This window comes from Gracilinanus agilis, chromosome 3 (genome assembly GCF_016433145.1).
Source record: "Gracilinanus agilis isolate LMUSP501 chromosome 3, AgileGrace, whole genome shotgun sequence".
Taxonomy (NCBI): Eukaryota; Metazoa; Chordata; class Mammalia; order Didelphimorphia; family Didelphidae; genus Gracilinanus; species Gracilinanus agilis.
In genome coordinates this window covers 212,599,523-212,615,914 of record NC_058132.1, presented here as the reverse complement: position 1 = coordinate 212,615,914, position 16,392 = coordinate 212,599,523, and the positions used below count along the sequence as shown (strand labels likewise).

Below are 16,392 nucleotides of genomic sequence, written 5' to 3'. Positions count from 1 at the left end.
ACAACTAACGAGTTGGACCCAGAATTGAATAAGATGAAGAGAGCTGGGTAGATTGCATTTTGGAAATTGAGTAGCACTTTCAGGAATCCCAGGCTGCCCCCCCCCCCCGTGTGTGTGTCACTGCACAGACACACACACAGTCTTTTAAACCCATTTACCTGGCGATATTAAGTGGCTACCAAAAAATGGATTACCGCAGTCCCCAAAGAACTAAACTTCAGTGGATCCAACAGGCATTAAAGAGAAAAGCACGGTCAGTTTATACAGGGTATGCATTGCCAACAATGTTTCATGTGCTAGAAGTAGATAAAAAAAATTTCTTTCCAAAAATGCACAATCAGAAAAGGTACGCCAATGAAATAGCAGGAGTGAGGGAGAACAGAGGGAGAGATGGAGTGCTGCCCTGATGCTCAAGAAATATATTTTTTAAAATGACAACTACTTAGAGCAGGGGATCTTAATTTGGGGTCCATGAATTTGCCTTTTAAAAAATTATTTTGATAACTTATTTCAACATACTTGGTTTCCCTTCTAACCCTATTTTATCTTATATATTTAAAACCATTATTCTGAGCAGGAGTCCACCCATGCATGGGCTTCACCAAACTTGCCAAAGGGATCCACAACACCCTTAAGGGACCTGGCTGTAAAGGAGCACAATGAGTAGTTACATAGGCCAATGTGGACAAGAGTCATATGGAGCAAGGCAACAGGGATAGCTTAGGATTGGCATGGTGGAGCAACATGGATGATGAGTCAACAGATCCATTAAAATATGATACCAGTAAGACCTATAGAGATGGTTATGGCCAATGTCCTATATCAGTGATTCCCAAAGTGGGTGCCACCGCCCCCTGGTGGGTGCTGCAGCGATCCAGGGGGGCGGTGATGGCCACAGGTGCATTTATTTTTCCTATTAATTGCTATTAAAATTTAAAAAAATTAATTTCCAGGGGGCTAAGTAATATTTTTTCTGGAAAGGGGGCAGTAGGCCAAAAAAGTTTGGGAATCACTGTACTATATCAGTTCACAAGAAATGTCAGGATTTGAATTCAGGACCCCCAAATGCCAATATGCTATGGAGAGTTGTTTTTGTTGTCCTTTTGTTTTTTAAATCCCTATTTTCTATCTTACTATCAGTTCTAAGACAGAAGAACAGCAAGGGGTAGGCAACTGGAGTTAAGAGATTTGCCTAGGGTCACACAGTTAGGAATTGCCTGAGGGAAGATTTGAACCCAGGTCTGGTGCTCTAACCACTGTGTGGCCTAGCTGCCCCTCAAGAGTTTTTATAACTCTTTATGTGGAAAATAGATAGGTCAACTAAAGTTTGTATCTTGTGGTTTGGTTTTTTTTTTTTTTTTAAGAATGGCAAGCTAAAAACTATGCTTTTTATTTAAAATAGCTGTGATTCTACATAGACATGTTTATAAAAGAGGTAGACTTTCTAATAAATCTGGTAATAATCAGGTGTGCTATAAAGCGTTCCGGCTACTATCTGTGCAGTGTACCCACGAGCTTTTTTTGTGGCCAAAGGCACCCTACAGCTGCGTGGATTAAGTGACATCCACCATAGCTCAAAGATTTCCTTTCGGTTTATTAGCTTCTGTCCTGTTCCTCACTGAATTTTAACTTGGCTTAACAATGAAACTTCATACATGGAGGCTCCCCGATTCCAACCACTCTTCAGTGGAAAAGGGAATGGATAAGAGAACAGATCAGAAAGAGCAACAGGAGGGATGAGTTTGGAAAGCAAATGGCCCGGAAGATACACAAACTATTAAATTTGCACTCAGATTACTGAGAATTGACAGTGCCACCAAAAAGCTGTCTTCTTTTCTTGACGCTCTCTAAATATTTTAACAGAAGGAATCTACCCCCATTCTCCAGTCTCATTCTGGGTTTTTTTTTTCTCAAAAAAAAGGGAGCAAAAAGCATCACTCCGAATTGGAAGCTTGACAATTTGTCATAGTTTCCATCCGGGCTTTTGGGACAGAACATAGTTAATGCTCAGCGACTATCTTCAGCCTTCTGAATCTCCCAAGGCCAGTCCTAGCTCTGCCTGAGGCATTAGCTTCACTCCAGTGCCATCTGGTGGGGAGAAGCATGCCTTTGCCACGTGGGAAAGATAAGAATCAACCTTTGGAGGGTGAGAGCCCTCCCTGCCTCAGGCCCCTCAGTCCCTACCTCAGAGTAATGAGAGAAGGACTGGGTCGCTTCTGTATTGTGCGTGACAAAGACCGCTATGAAATGCAGGGCCTAAAGGGAAGCATGATTGTGGGGGGAGCTGGGAACTGATCCAAGCATTTGGAACTGTGCCCACCATGTACATGCCCTTTGATCTGGTAATGCCACTGCTGGGTCTGTATCCCAAAGAGATGATAAAAAAAAGGAAGAAAGAACCTACTTGTACAAAAATATTTGTAGCAGCAATTTTTGTAGTGACAATGAATTGGAAATTAAAGGCATGTCTGTCAGTTGGGGAATGGCTGAACAAACTGTGGCACATGTGGGTGATGGAATATATTGTGCTCTAAGGAATGATAAGCAGGAGGATTTCAGGAACTGATGCAGAGCAAAATGAGCAGAACCAGGAGAATATTGTGCACGGTAACAGCAATATTGGATGATGATCACCTGTGAAAACTTGGCAATCCTGGGTCTTATGGGAATATCAGGGACAATCCTGAAGGACTTATGAAGGGAAATACCATCCACCTTCAGGGAAAGGGCTGTTGGAGTCATCTTTCACATCAATGTATTTATGGTCTTATTTGAGGGTTTGGGTTACGTATGAGTGTGCTCTTACAACAGTAACCAATATGGAAGCGTGATTTGTATGACAATAAAAAATAGAATTTCTAAAAAAGGCAGCATAGAAAAGTGACCAACATGGCATGTAACGACCACCATGGCCAGTGTTGTTGTGAGTCCAAACTGACAATTGTCAACCCTGTGGGAAACTCCTAGGTCACAACATTCCTTCTTCAAGTGCTCTCTCTTAAGAATGAAAGAAATACCTGGCTTTTAAGGTCTAGTAAAAAATAATAATAATTCCAGCATAATAAATTAAAAGGAAAAAAAAACTAGTGAACTCTGAATTGTAAAGTACTGACTTTCTTGCTCTCTTTCCTAGGACCCATAAGAAAAGTCACCATCATTTGCCAGACAAGTTACATTTTGGAAAAACAACAGGGACTATATATACAGTTCTTAACAACCCTTCCTAATGCCAAGCAGAGAGTTTGCCTGCTTAGTTTTTGCCCTGTTTAAGTGAGCTTTGGAATCAACTGTGGTTACTGGATGGAAGCTTTATTGGGGGGTGGGGGACAGGGCATGAAAAAAAGGAGTTTCTATTAAGTGCCAGCTAACCCAAAAACATTTTAGAGATTCTGATAGGTCTGAACTTTAGCATCTAGAAATGGAAGGGGTACTGAGAGTTGAGAATTAACTCCTAACAGGACCCCTTTCTCATCAACTGACAGTTTCCTCATCTATAAAATAAATAAAAGAAATATAGAATTCTCTGCTGAGTTACTGAGGCACCAATGATAATTTCATACCCTCTAACATCACCTGCTAATGTTATTTGTTGTTGAGGTTGTTTTGTTTTTTTTTTTCAGTTTCACATCCAAAAAACAACTACTCCTCAAGAACTCCCTGTAGCTCACTGCTGCCTGTGGTGAATGCACACATTGCAACATCTGGAAAACAGAACAGCTATAACCGAAAACCACCAAGTCATAAGACCTCTGATAACAAAGCAGCTATCACTAAAATGCCAAGTAATCCTCCAAACACCAATGAAACCTCTCCCCAAGTAATACCAGCTACCAAACAGGTAAGGTATATATAGCCAAGGACCTAAGGGACTCTAGCATCATCTAATCATTTACCATTTAATATCGTTGAACCAGCTCTTAATTTTCTAGTGGCAAAGGGAGCATTAACTGCTGGATACTAAATTCTACCTCTCTCTGCCTTCTCAACTCACTCCACAAGTGACATGACCAATACTCATTATTCTGGTCTCCTAGAAGCCCCATGTAGCAAGCTAGCATTATAGGAATTTTCCAGAACTGATTATATTCAGAAGGTCTCACTTCATATGTGTTTTGACAAATAGTGGTGGGGAGGAGGGACTATGCATGAATTTGTAAAAAGTGTTAGCAAAGAATCTATTCAAATATGTTAATTTTTCTGAAGTTCTCAGCACCATAATTAGATCTCTGATTATTTTTTTCACAGATGAAAGATTCAAGCAAATAAGGCCACAAACATCTTTTTTTATTTGATCATTCTGTACCTATTAATGTCTAGTTTATGAATTATGGGCCATATTCATTTTTCCTTCTGTTGCTATAGAGTTTTCAGAAAGGATCACATATTACTCTGACATGTTCTGTTCTTATGATGACTTCACCACATAAGCAAATGGTCAGCTCTCCATTCCTATCCAACACAACATAGAAGGTTGTCTTCCTTCTCTTCCCATTGTCTTTTCTACTCTTGTGTGTCCTTGAGGGGTGGTATCTCACTTTCACAGAATAACAAATGTAATTCACTATTGATGTTAATCAAGTTCAATACCCCCCCCCCGAAAAAAAGCACTGCTTCTTGTGTAAGTTAAGTTTTGCAAGGATTTGCAAGAAGCCATGCCTGTGGGCAGGGTTTGCAGTTGGACACTTGTTATCTTTAAGAAGGTTTCTTAGAATTGCATGATGCTGTCTCTTATATCTGCTAAAAATGACATTAATCTTTGTGAACCTGGTCTTACAGAATTCTTATTATCAACAATGAAAACAGGTCCTTTTGTCCTCAATTTCTTCACAGTTTTAAACCGGCATATTGACCTGGGGCATTTAATTTATTCATCTTGAAGAAAGTTACAGATATTATTTGAATCTGTCTGGGTTGTGTTTTAAATACAGCTCAAAGGTTTTTGTTCTTGCTCATTCATCAATTGAAATCTCAACTAAAATACCATCAGCTTTTACCAGTTCTTTGACAATGTCATAAAAATCAAATGTAGATTAAAATGATACCTACAGAGATGCTTTTTAAAAATATACTGTATTTAGATAATATCTTTCTGTCATCAAGACATTTAAGTATAGCCTTTTGTTTGGAGAGTACAAACACAATATGTGTGTATATCTATACATACATGTGTGTATGTATATTTTAATATGTAATAATAATTAAAATGTAATAATATGTAGTAAGAAACCCAAACACACACTTCTAAACTAGGGGGAAATTGAGGACCCCATTGGTGTGTAACTCACGAGGGCAGGAATAAATGAGGTTTCAGTAACATGGGCAGAGTTCCCCAAAATGCCAGGGTTTATTTATACCCCAATCAACCCACACATAACACTGATGAATTGTGTTACAAGGGCAAGATTTAGTGATCTTGCGTTTGGATAGACACCAATAGGCTAGTATCGTTTCTTCTTTCTCATTTCTGTTTATTCTTTGGTAATTGGAGTGATGAAGGAATGCCCTTCCAATAAAATAGTTTAATGAAAACTGAGGAAGACATTTTTCTTAAAAATATGTATATATTTTTGGTGAATTCTACCTTTGATGGCATCTCTACTACCTACAGCTCATCAGCCGTTAATATCTTTTTTTCAGTTTCTGCTCAGACTAGAATTTTTAGATGAAATAAGATATTATTTGTTATGAAGCAAACAGAACGTTGCCTTGGGAGAATACAAAATGGAAATTTACTTTTATTATTTTTGACTTCATGTGACAACAAAATTCATATTGTATTTCTAGAAAATCATCAGTCCTCTTAGGAATCAGGTGGCATTTCCAAGTCAGTTCAACAGCAGTGACTTTGTTTATAGATGTGACCTATATTTTAAAATGAGGTTTTGGGTTGTTTATTTTATGCCTCTGTAACCCTACATTTCAGCTTTGGTGTTTGTCTTATGATTCCATCTCCAGATGCCTGAAGCCACAAACTCTAAAACAACCCAGTGGCTACAAGTTTTATTCTTTGAAATTCAGGATTTTATAAAATATCATTATTCTACAAGGGGTGGCAGAGGTGGGGGAAACCAGTCTTCCAATTTGAGAGATTTCATGACTAATGATATTCATGGTTTAGACTTTATTCCTCGCAGACTTGCTAAGCTACCACAAAGGTAAAGCCACCTAACAGCTATCTGTTTTCCTTCTCGGTAGAATGGGCCTTCTAGCCAGAGACGAAGATTTAATCCACAGTATCATAACAACCGGCTGAATGGGCCTGCCAAGTCACAAGGCAACCTCAGCGAAGCCGATTATCCCATAAAGGGCAACCCGAGACATGATCATAGAAGACAACAGCACAATAGCTTCCGGCCGAAAAATAAGGGCATCACCAAAAACCAAGAGCCAGCCCTGGCGACCAAGGCCTCCGAGAACCTGGCCCATTCCGAAAAGCCCAGGCGAAAGCAGCACGCCGTGGATGCCCCCGACGCCAGGCCTTTCCGTGGAAGCGTTGCTAGGGTTACTCAGTGCAATCTGTGTCCCACCAGGATAGAAGTGTCGGCAGATGCTGCTGTTCTCTCTGTGCCAGCTGTGACTTTGGTGGCCTAAACTAGCATTCCCAAAAGGGGGGAAAAAAGCAGCTTTCACCCAGTTTTGGTTCCCTACCCAAGGTGCTGATCTAATTGCTGCCAAGAGAGTTGATCAGAGTATGCAAATCCTATATCGTCAAGACATCTTCTCTTGATAATTTGTACCCATTCTAATAATCAGCTATAGCTTGCTTCATACCTTTCATGGCTTTGCTTGATGCGTTGAAGCTTCTTTTCATCAAGACATTGCAGCATTTTAGCCGAGCAGTATTTACTCATTCATTAGGAGAATCAAGATGTTAACTAAAGATCAAATGCCCAGTAGCAACTTTATTATGTCGTAGCAGTTGTATCAGTCTGTTGGTTGTTTTTAGAGAAGTTAATGTTGCAAAACAAATCCCGAAGATCAGGCAAAAGTGATCTAAGATATGCGCTTTTGTAGAATTTAACATCTGGTGTTTTCTGAAAAATTATATACATATATTGCTTTATTAAAATTGCTACATTTGACATTTGCTTGCGTCTTATGTGTTTGGATATTCTTAGACTGAGCTTGATTTTTGGTGAATGCACTATCCATTGTGTTCCATTGTAAACTCCTCCGTGGAGAGATCCCCCGGTACATACAGTAACATTTCTTGGGGAATATACCTTTTGGGCACATTATCTTGGCCACCCTATGCAGGGGTGAAGCTCACCAGTGACCTAAGCTCCAGGGTTCACTTAATTAGACCTTCCCTTCATCATTTCCCCATTTAAGCCCAACTCTTATACTCAGCTGCGGCATTCTTCTTCCATTAGGCTTTGATGCCCCCAGAGGACTGACTGGCCATCCTCATGCACGAAGGCTCACTTTTAGCTCCTGCAGCCTGAGCACACCACAAAAGCAGCCCCCACTGGGGAGAGCACCAACACTGGGGAGAGCTTTGCCAAGTACAGGAGGATTTTGCCTTCTCTATTGAATGCTTTTCGAAGCCTCTGGGGCACTCACTCATTGAAGAGGAATTCAGAATGTTCACACTCAAGAAAGGAAGAACTGTTTATTCAAACCCAGAAGAGTAAAAGCCAGCACCACAATCCGTGTTTTCCTGTAGACCCTCAAGCCAGAATCTTCAAAGGGCTAATCCTTGCCTTCCCTTCTACTCACCGTCAACATTTTCAGCAGAAATTTTTCAGTCTTGTAGATCAATCAAGAAATTCTAGGATCTGGGCAGAAAAGGGACTTAGCTGGTTACATTATATCCAGTGTTGTCTACCAAAACCCTATATGTGCCCATGGCCTCCTACAGTTCCTTAGATGAAGAACAAAAACTAGCTTGTAACCCCAGAATAAAGCACACACACGTATACGGCTCTGCCAGTGCCCTACATGCTCATTGTCTCCTGTTTCCTTAAATTAAAAGCAAAAATGATTCATAAGTGCAATAAAGTCCACATGTGAACATATATATGTGGGTAAACATATGTTGAAAAGTAATGGAATTGATTCCATTTATTCTAAGATCTGCCTGCTTTTTTCAACCCTTAGATTATAAACATTTGCTAATTTGTTCCTACAGTAAATTTCAACAACTTAATGCAAAGGTTACTTTATACACCCGAAAATGGCTTCAACTTATAAAAAATTATTACCATAATCCTGGGGATCTTTGTCATCCAGTATAATAGTAGAAACCTTAATCCACAACAAGTGTAAGGATGGTCTAAATTTTTATTTTTCTCTAGTTCACAAAGGATTAAAAATTCCATTAAAATATCTAGAAAGATATAATTGAAAATGATATTGTTAAATACTTGCTATAAGCTGAATATTATATTAGGAATTGGAAAATGATAATCACAGCTAGAACACTAGACTTGGAGTTGTTAGTAAGACCTGGGTACGGATCCTGACTCAGATACTTAGTAGCTGTATGACCCTGGGTAAGAAATTTAACACTGTTCTGCCTCAGCTTCCTCATATGTAAAATGGTGATAATAAAGGGTTTTTGTGAAAAGCAAATAAGATACCTTTAAGAACTTTATAAATGTTGGCTATTACTACTATTATTTAGCATTTTAAGGTTTGCATAGAGCTTTATATCTGTTACCTCACTTCATCCTTACAAAAAGTCTAGCATTTAAGTGTTATTATTACCCTCATTTTACAGGTGTGGAAACTGAAGTAGACAGATTAAGTGACTTGTCCAAGATCATACGGCTAGTAAGTGCATGAAGTAGGATTAAAATTCAGGATATGCTGACTGCAAATGCAGCACTCTAAACACTGAGCTACTCTGCTGCCTAGATTTAAAATTTAGATAAGATGTGGTTCTTGCTTTCATAGAACTTATGGCCCAGATGAACCAAATAGCCAATAATAATGACTAAAACATGTAACATTACATAATAAGTACATTTGAGAGTTACACCATTTGAGAGGAACAGGGAAAACTAAAACTGAAAAATTCACCTACACTTCAGCAGGGATTTTCATCCAAAACTCCATCTGTGAAACTTTGGAATCTTTTGAATTCCAAGTTACCACTGAGGTAGAGTTAAAACGAGTTAGAGAATCAAGAATTTCACTCATTCTCCTATTAAATTAAATATGCTAAGGCTCAACAAATTAATACAAAATTCACTACACTTAAAAGGAAGTGCAACAGTTTGGAGAAGAAACTGCATACCAGCATCAGCGGTGTGATCACATTAGTCCTTGAGGTGTCTGTAGGAAAGCTGATCCAAGGGAGACTAAGACAAAGCAACCAAAGCAGACTAAAAGTAATTCAACATCTTGCCCAGTATGTCCCCTGACTAAACGAATTTGGGGTTGAACTTAATACCTAGATGAAACCATAAGAAGTTGAAAGTGGGGAGCTGGGCAGCTTTTTTACCTAGATCACAGGTCACCAAACAGACCAAGGATAAAAGCTAGGATTCATCAACAAAATACTGTTAAAATGATAATTTCTAACTTGAATAATTAATTTAATAATTTGTATGAATATAATGCTGCTTACAGGCCCATCCTATGTCTCTGATGCTGGAATGTTGGGTTGTTAATATGATTTGTGAAAGAAACTTTTTCTTCCTTTCATTTCTAAAGTAATGTGGAGCTCTGAACAAGTCATACATGGCTCAAGAGTAGCAGGTTGTTCATCTCCATTGCTTAATTTTGGTATTAGGAGAATATATAGTTAAGAAGTATGCTAGCAAACCCCAAATCAAAGTTAGGAAAATTATACTGAGTAACAGTAAACCCAAATTAAAATTTTCCAAAAGGGAAAATACAATTCCACAAATGTTAAGCATCTGGTTGGGTGCTGGGAAAAGATGAAGATTGTGAACAACAGTCTCTGCTCTGATGGAACTTACAGTTTTAACTACAATCTGAAAAGCATAAGTTGTAAGAGACACATGTTTATTTTTCCAGTTTCTGAAATAAACTATCAATGGCAAAGTATAAAATGGCCTGCCACTGATTAAATCATTTCTTGAATATGTTACTGAAAATGGATGACTTTTAGCTGCAATTCCTCATTATCCAGGTAAAATGAAGGGACTAAATTACTAAGTCTCACCCATTGCTTTCCCCTTGGTTCGAAACTACTTGCTTTTTAATATTTTTCATAGTCATAGTATAAGGACATTTTCCCATCCTCCTATTCTCTGTACCATCAATCCCACTGACCATGCTAAGGAAGTCCTGTATCCATTTTTTACTTCAGTTGTGTAGTAACACAATGATTCTTAGTTATAGCGTTGGATTGCATCAGGCACAGTCACCTAGCTCCAAGTTCTTTGGGGGAAACTCCAGCATTTTTTTTTGGAGAAAATCCTTCTTATTCTTAACTTATTCTTAAAAAATAAAATTAGTTCTCATGGCACATTTTCCTAATATTTTTAGAGAACTAATTTTCATGAGCCCTTTGGAGTGTGAGCTCTTATCTTTCTAAAACTATAGAAATAGCCTTTTTATGTAATAAAGTAGTATTCTGAAAGTAATTTTTAATAACACATAGTAAAAGTTTCAGAAGAGAAAATGCCACCATTTTGGAGCAGGCTAGGTTTGAGATCATTGGAAAGGACCTATGGCCTTAAAGATCCTGTAGGCCAGCCTGTTGTGGATAAATAAGTTGGATTAAAATAAATTATTTGACAGAGCAAGTATATATATTTCTGGAAGAAGTTTTATTTCACTGTAGATGACCACTACACTAAGTAAAATGAGTATTAACTACACATGATTTTTACAGAAAATTAGAACACAAAAATCAGTTCTTGCTGGTAACAGAGTATACGTTAATGGTTTTCAAGTTTCAATAACAAAAGGTTGTTTCCTAGAATTCTGACATAACACATTTTTGAAAATTCTTGCCAAAAACCACACACAGAAGAAATTGATTAATCCACTCTCAAATTCTGACTCCTCAAAAACCTTTATGAAAGTCTTTGAAGGTTTGTAAAAAGCTAGAGTTCAATTAGAATGAACCCCTGCACTAAATCCAGAGAAGAGCAATCCCCATCCAATCTAGCAAACCTATATTAAGCATCTTCTATGTTCAGTGGAATAATGCTAGAGGGTAGGGATCCCAAAATGAAGTGTGACAACAATCTCTTCCCTTAAGTTTACAATCTCAGTGAGGTGGGACATATAGAAATAACTACAAGACAAATGGTTATGGTAAGGGTTGAGGAGAGGGGGATCATCTGTAGCTTTGGGTCCTTGAAAGGCAAGGGGAGGAATAGGGGTGAAGAAAGATTACCTTAAGCCCTCTCTTGCTCGTAACCAAGGAGTGATATGGATGGAGAACACTACTGTGCAGCATCTTTGCCACAAAAGTTCATGAAATTGGGGCAGCTAGGCGGCTCAGTGAATAGTCAGGCCTAGAGACAAGGGGTCCTGCATTCAAGTTTGACCTCACACTTCCTAGCTGTGTGACCTCGGAGAAGTCAATGAACCCAAACTGCCTAGCTTACTTACCTTACTGCTCTTCTGCTTTAGAACTGATATACAATATCGATTCTAAGATAGAAGGTATAGGTTTAAAAAAATAGTTAATGAAAGTGTCTAATTATGTTAGGTTCAGCCTTGAAGACTATTTTAAAAGGCCCAAGATTCCTTTCTCTTCTGTTTTTCACTTGCATCTTTAAGATACCAATCTTGTTCCCTTGTTTACCTGAAACCATCAGCTCTCTTTCCCTCTCACAATTCACTTGCTGAACTAGAGGAAGCAGTGGTTAAGAGAAGGTGCTAAGATTATTTTGTTTAAGAGCATTTCACCCAATAGGCATTGGGCATATACAAATAATGTGAAACAATGTATAAGTGGGAGAAAGGAATGAGAACCTTTAGGAACAGAGATAGAACCTCTGGGGACAAAAGCAGACAGGACAAGTAATTAAGAACTGAACTACTAAAAAGGGCTTTGGATTTAGAGCTAGAAGGATTCCAAGAAGCTATTTAGTCCTATTCCCCTTAAACTTATATCTGATGAAATGGAGGCTAAGGGAGGTTCAGTGATTGGTCCTAGGTCACACAGGTTATAGGTGTCATTGGGAAGATTTGGACCCAGATTTGTTGACTCGAGACAGTGCCACTTCCACTCTTATCACTGACTCAACTACAGTCCTGGACATCTGGACTCAACAACATAGATTAAACAAGACTATATTGAAGTCTATTTAAGGCAGAAACAAAGGCAAAAACTTCTCAAGGAGCATACATTCTACTGTATGTGTTCATTTTTTCTGCCTCCTTTACTAGAAAAAGTCATATTTCCAAAATGTTTTAGCTGCACTGACAAAAAGAACAAATGCTGGATATAAGTATTTGCCTGATAAAAATAATTGCCATTTTAAAAAATCCTATGTTCTAAAAAGTTATGACAATAAAACATAAGATCTGGCAAACTGAAAAGGCATCTGGATTATGGTTTCTCATCTAAGAGCCCACCTAGTTAAATTTTCAGAATGCTATTACTATAAGGCTGGTCACCTGACTTTTTGCCCACAGAAATAAATGAGCCTACCAATGGGGCAAAGAAAGGCTATAATCCACATCAGCAGAATCATTATCCATAATGATCAAATCATGATAATATCTTTGATGTATGGTGTAAAAAGTATAGAAATTCGGTATGTATATAAAGAATTGTTCTCTCCTAAGACACTGTACTCATCAGTTTTAGGTGCTTAGGGAATGTGAACTTTGGGATCACAAAAGGAAATGGAGTTATGTAAAACAAAGCCATAAAGTGAAAAGTCATTACTAAATGAATAGGCAGTTAGTATACACACTGCGTGACAGTTTCTATGAAATTCTACCGGCTTAAGAATGCAGCTGCTTACATCAACTTTCAATGTAGAAAATTTTAAATATGTACAGTGTGTTTGGGGCAACATATGTTAACAAAGGCTGTAACAAAGGAAAATTGGATTTTCTATAGCAATACATACTCTATGGATTTCAGGAGTTTGACAATAATACAATTAAAAACTTAGCCTTGATTTTAATAAAGACCACACCATCATCCAAATTCTATGAATATGGAACTCTGGAAGCAGCTGGAAACAAAGTAATTTTTTTCATTAGATATTCATGTTTCCATTTGGCTGTATGCTGAATGCCCAAAATCCTATAAACTAACTGCAAAGCCAACTTACAGAATCGTTCAGTCACTCATCACTAAAAACATAGCATTTCGCTGACAATATTCAATGGACATTTTCAGCCTATAAATAAATACACATGGAAAAAACCTTGTCATCATTAGTAAAACATTCTTAGACAACTAAAATACACCATCTGGAATAGATTTCGATACCTAGAAGTATATAAATACATATGAAAAAACTTCACCATCACCCTTAAAAATTCTTAAGTGATCAACACTATGTAGTAGATAAGCCATTTAAGAATATTTCATATCTCAAGATGGCAACATTTTCTCCTTTCGTTTCATGAAGTACAAACTGAGAGAATACAGTATTCTAACCAAGATCATATGCGGACTGATTCAAAGTAAACAATATGTCTAAATCCTATGACTCTTCCCTTTACAAATTGATTCACCAATGAGTTCACCTTGTACACTTAACATGTGATAATACAATTTCTCAAAACTTAGTAGGATAAAGCAAAGTATACTTATATTCTCTCTCGATTTTTATTTAAGTAGAACCTGGGATGTATGTAAATCCTTTTTGAGCATCAGTACAAGGCAACATGGTTTATTTAACCTGTAGTGAATGCGTAAATTGTCTCAATGGAAAGGCTACCAAGACAGGAGTCTGAACTTCTATGACTACCATAAGAAATATGGCACACTGAATGGCATAGAGGCAAGTCCCTAGCAGGCTTAGACCTTAGTTTCTCATCAGTAAATCAAGTCTATGTGTCACCTACCTCACTGAAATGTAGTGATGAAGCTTTAGTCTTCAAATGGCTTTCAACATGGGGGAAAAATGACATCTAAGTATTAGTTATGTATCAGTTCATACCAGAAGTAATTCTATAATTGGCAAAAATTATCATAATAAAGCACTGTCATATATAAATCCCATTTGGTCCTTACAATGATGTAAATGATAATCAGCTGCCCTAACCCAATCCAAATACCATCACTGATCCCTGCTAGCAGAATAAAGTGTCCAAACTTCTTGGTCTGGCATTCAAGGCCCTCCATCTCTGACCCCAACCTACTTTTCCAAACTTACCACTCTAACCCTCTACTTCAGAACTATTCAACCCTCCCTGAACATACCTCATTCCCTTCTAGCTCCTTGTCGTTGCTCCTGCCTTTCAATGCCCAGCTAAAAATCTCACCCCTTCAGTGAAACCTCCTCTAACTACCTGCAGGGACAAGTGATTTTTCCTTGTTAATCCTTTTAGGAATTATTTAGAATTTACCTTTTGCGTGTCTTGGGTTGTCATCTCCCTACGCATTATGTGAACTTTTAGAAAAGACATTTCCTTGTATTCCTCTTTGCAGAAGAGGCACTCAATAGCTAATCCCAACTTAACAAGTATAAAATTTACACTGCACAGGGTACCAGAGTATTAGAAAACTCCTCAACCAATGGTCTAGAGACAGTCCAAATCTAAAACTGGAATGCTTTGATTCTGAGACATGCTGTTGTGTTGACCTAACTGTCCCAAACACCAGTGTGCATCAACACAATTCACCCTGTCAGCATATAACCAAAACTTGGTCAAAACTATCATTAAAGAGGCAGTGTTGGATTCTGTCCCCTTTTTACTTTAAGTCTTCTACTTAAGTTTTTATTTAGAACAGCATTTCTTTCTTGAACTATTGTGTAGCTAAAGATATTTTTATTTATGAAGATTAAGTAGAGGACCATGTAGACAATAATTTGGTATCTTTTTTATCACATGACAAAAATGAATTTTTCAACCCTTTTTAGTCTTTCTTGCTGAAATGAGATAGTTTGTTTAATCTGACTTAATGACAGACCTGAGTGTACCAAAAATTACTACTTTTCTTAACTTGTTTTTGCTAACTCCAAATCCTCTCCTTTGTCTGTGTAAATCATTCCTCAAAATATAAATTCCACAAGAACAAGGTAAATTAAGATTACTTTTGTCCTGAAAGATACTGATATATGCAAGTTATTGCTATAGTTTCAGTCACCTGAAAAACTGCAGGGTTTCTGTATAAACACACAAAATGACAATATCAATGACCTGCTATCAGGAGGATGTGCTTTCAGGTCATTTTCCCAGTAATGGTGGTGGATTGTGCTAAGCCAACCACACACTCGTTCAATGTCCTTACAAAGTCATAGACATTTGTGAAGTATATCTGGTTTAATTAAAAATTTCTGTACTTTGTTGTTATGGGAGTTTTTGTTTTATGAAATTAATGATCATGTCAAAATAGAAAAAACTTAGTAAAACCAACACCCTCCATTTGACCCTGTTTCCTGGTACTAGATTTAACTATCCAGTCCTTAACCTTGCTTTCTTCAGGCTCCTTTTACATTCTGTTCCAAACCAAATTCTCAGAGGAACACAAATGAAGGGTTGCTAGATTAAATCAGTTTCATTTTACATACTTAACAAAAAAGGCACAGGATTGTTAGACAATTCAAATCTTTTGTCCTTTAACCAACAGACCACCTACACAGCTGCAACTTGCCTTTACTTAAAACATATTGACTTGTTAGCAATATATACAATCTATTTGTCTCTCAATACTAGCCCTTCCTGATAAATATTAGAGCTCAATATAGTCTTTAAATTTCTGAATACATAAATTCTAACATAGTATTTTTTAACAGTATTTGAAATCAAAAGTATTTTTTCAAGGACTGAATGTTTTAAACATATAAGAATATGAAAGGATGTTATTTTGTGGCAGCAGCATCAGATCTTCAACATTCCATGCCTATTAAAAATTCTAGCCAAGGAAAACCCCAAGGGTTTGGCATATGTAAATATAATATATTGTGATAGCATACTTCTCTATTCATGTTTAATTATCTGCTGCATTATTCAAAGCCAAAAGTTCCCAATCTACATCATTGTAATTACTATTGAAGGGCAATGAGACCTAGAAAATGCACATTCACAAAAAATCATCACAATTTCTTTTTCTGGAAAAGTTTTATTTTATTTTTTGTAAAATTAGTTCTCTTTAAGGATCTTTAGCTTACTTTTTTAGATCAAAGTATTCTGATGAGTAGTGAAATAGAAAGTATTGTTTTATGAAATTAGTTGTAAAAACACAAAGGCATACTATTCATTGACAATAGAAAGAGTTCAGATAGAAAATGAAAAATGTAAAAGTAAAATATATGCAACTAAATATTTATG

At 37.3% G+C, this 16,392-nt stretch overlaps 1 protein-coding gene across 1 annotated transcript in view; it reads left to right on the top strand.

The window, feature by feature from the left end:
* Positions 1–7,053, top strand: part of SPATS2L (spermatogenesis associated serine rich 2 like) — a 237,913-nt gene extending 230,860 nt beyond the window's left edge. The window contains exons 11-12 of the mRNA XM_044669666.1: positions 3,621–3,838; positions 6,196–7,053. Coding sequence (XP_044525601.1) covers positions 3,621–3,838; positions 6,196–6,591 — 614 coding nt within the window. The 3' untranslated portion in view covers positions 6,592–7,053. The remainder of the gene's footprint in view (positions 1–3,620; positions 3,839–6,195) is intronic.
* The last annotated feature ends 9,339 nt before the right edge of the window (positions 7,054–16,392 follow it).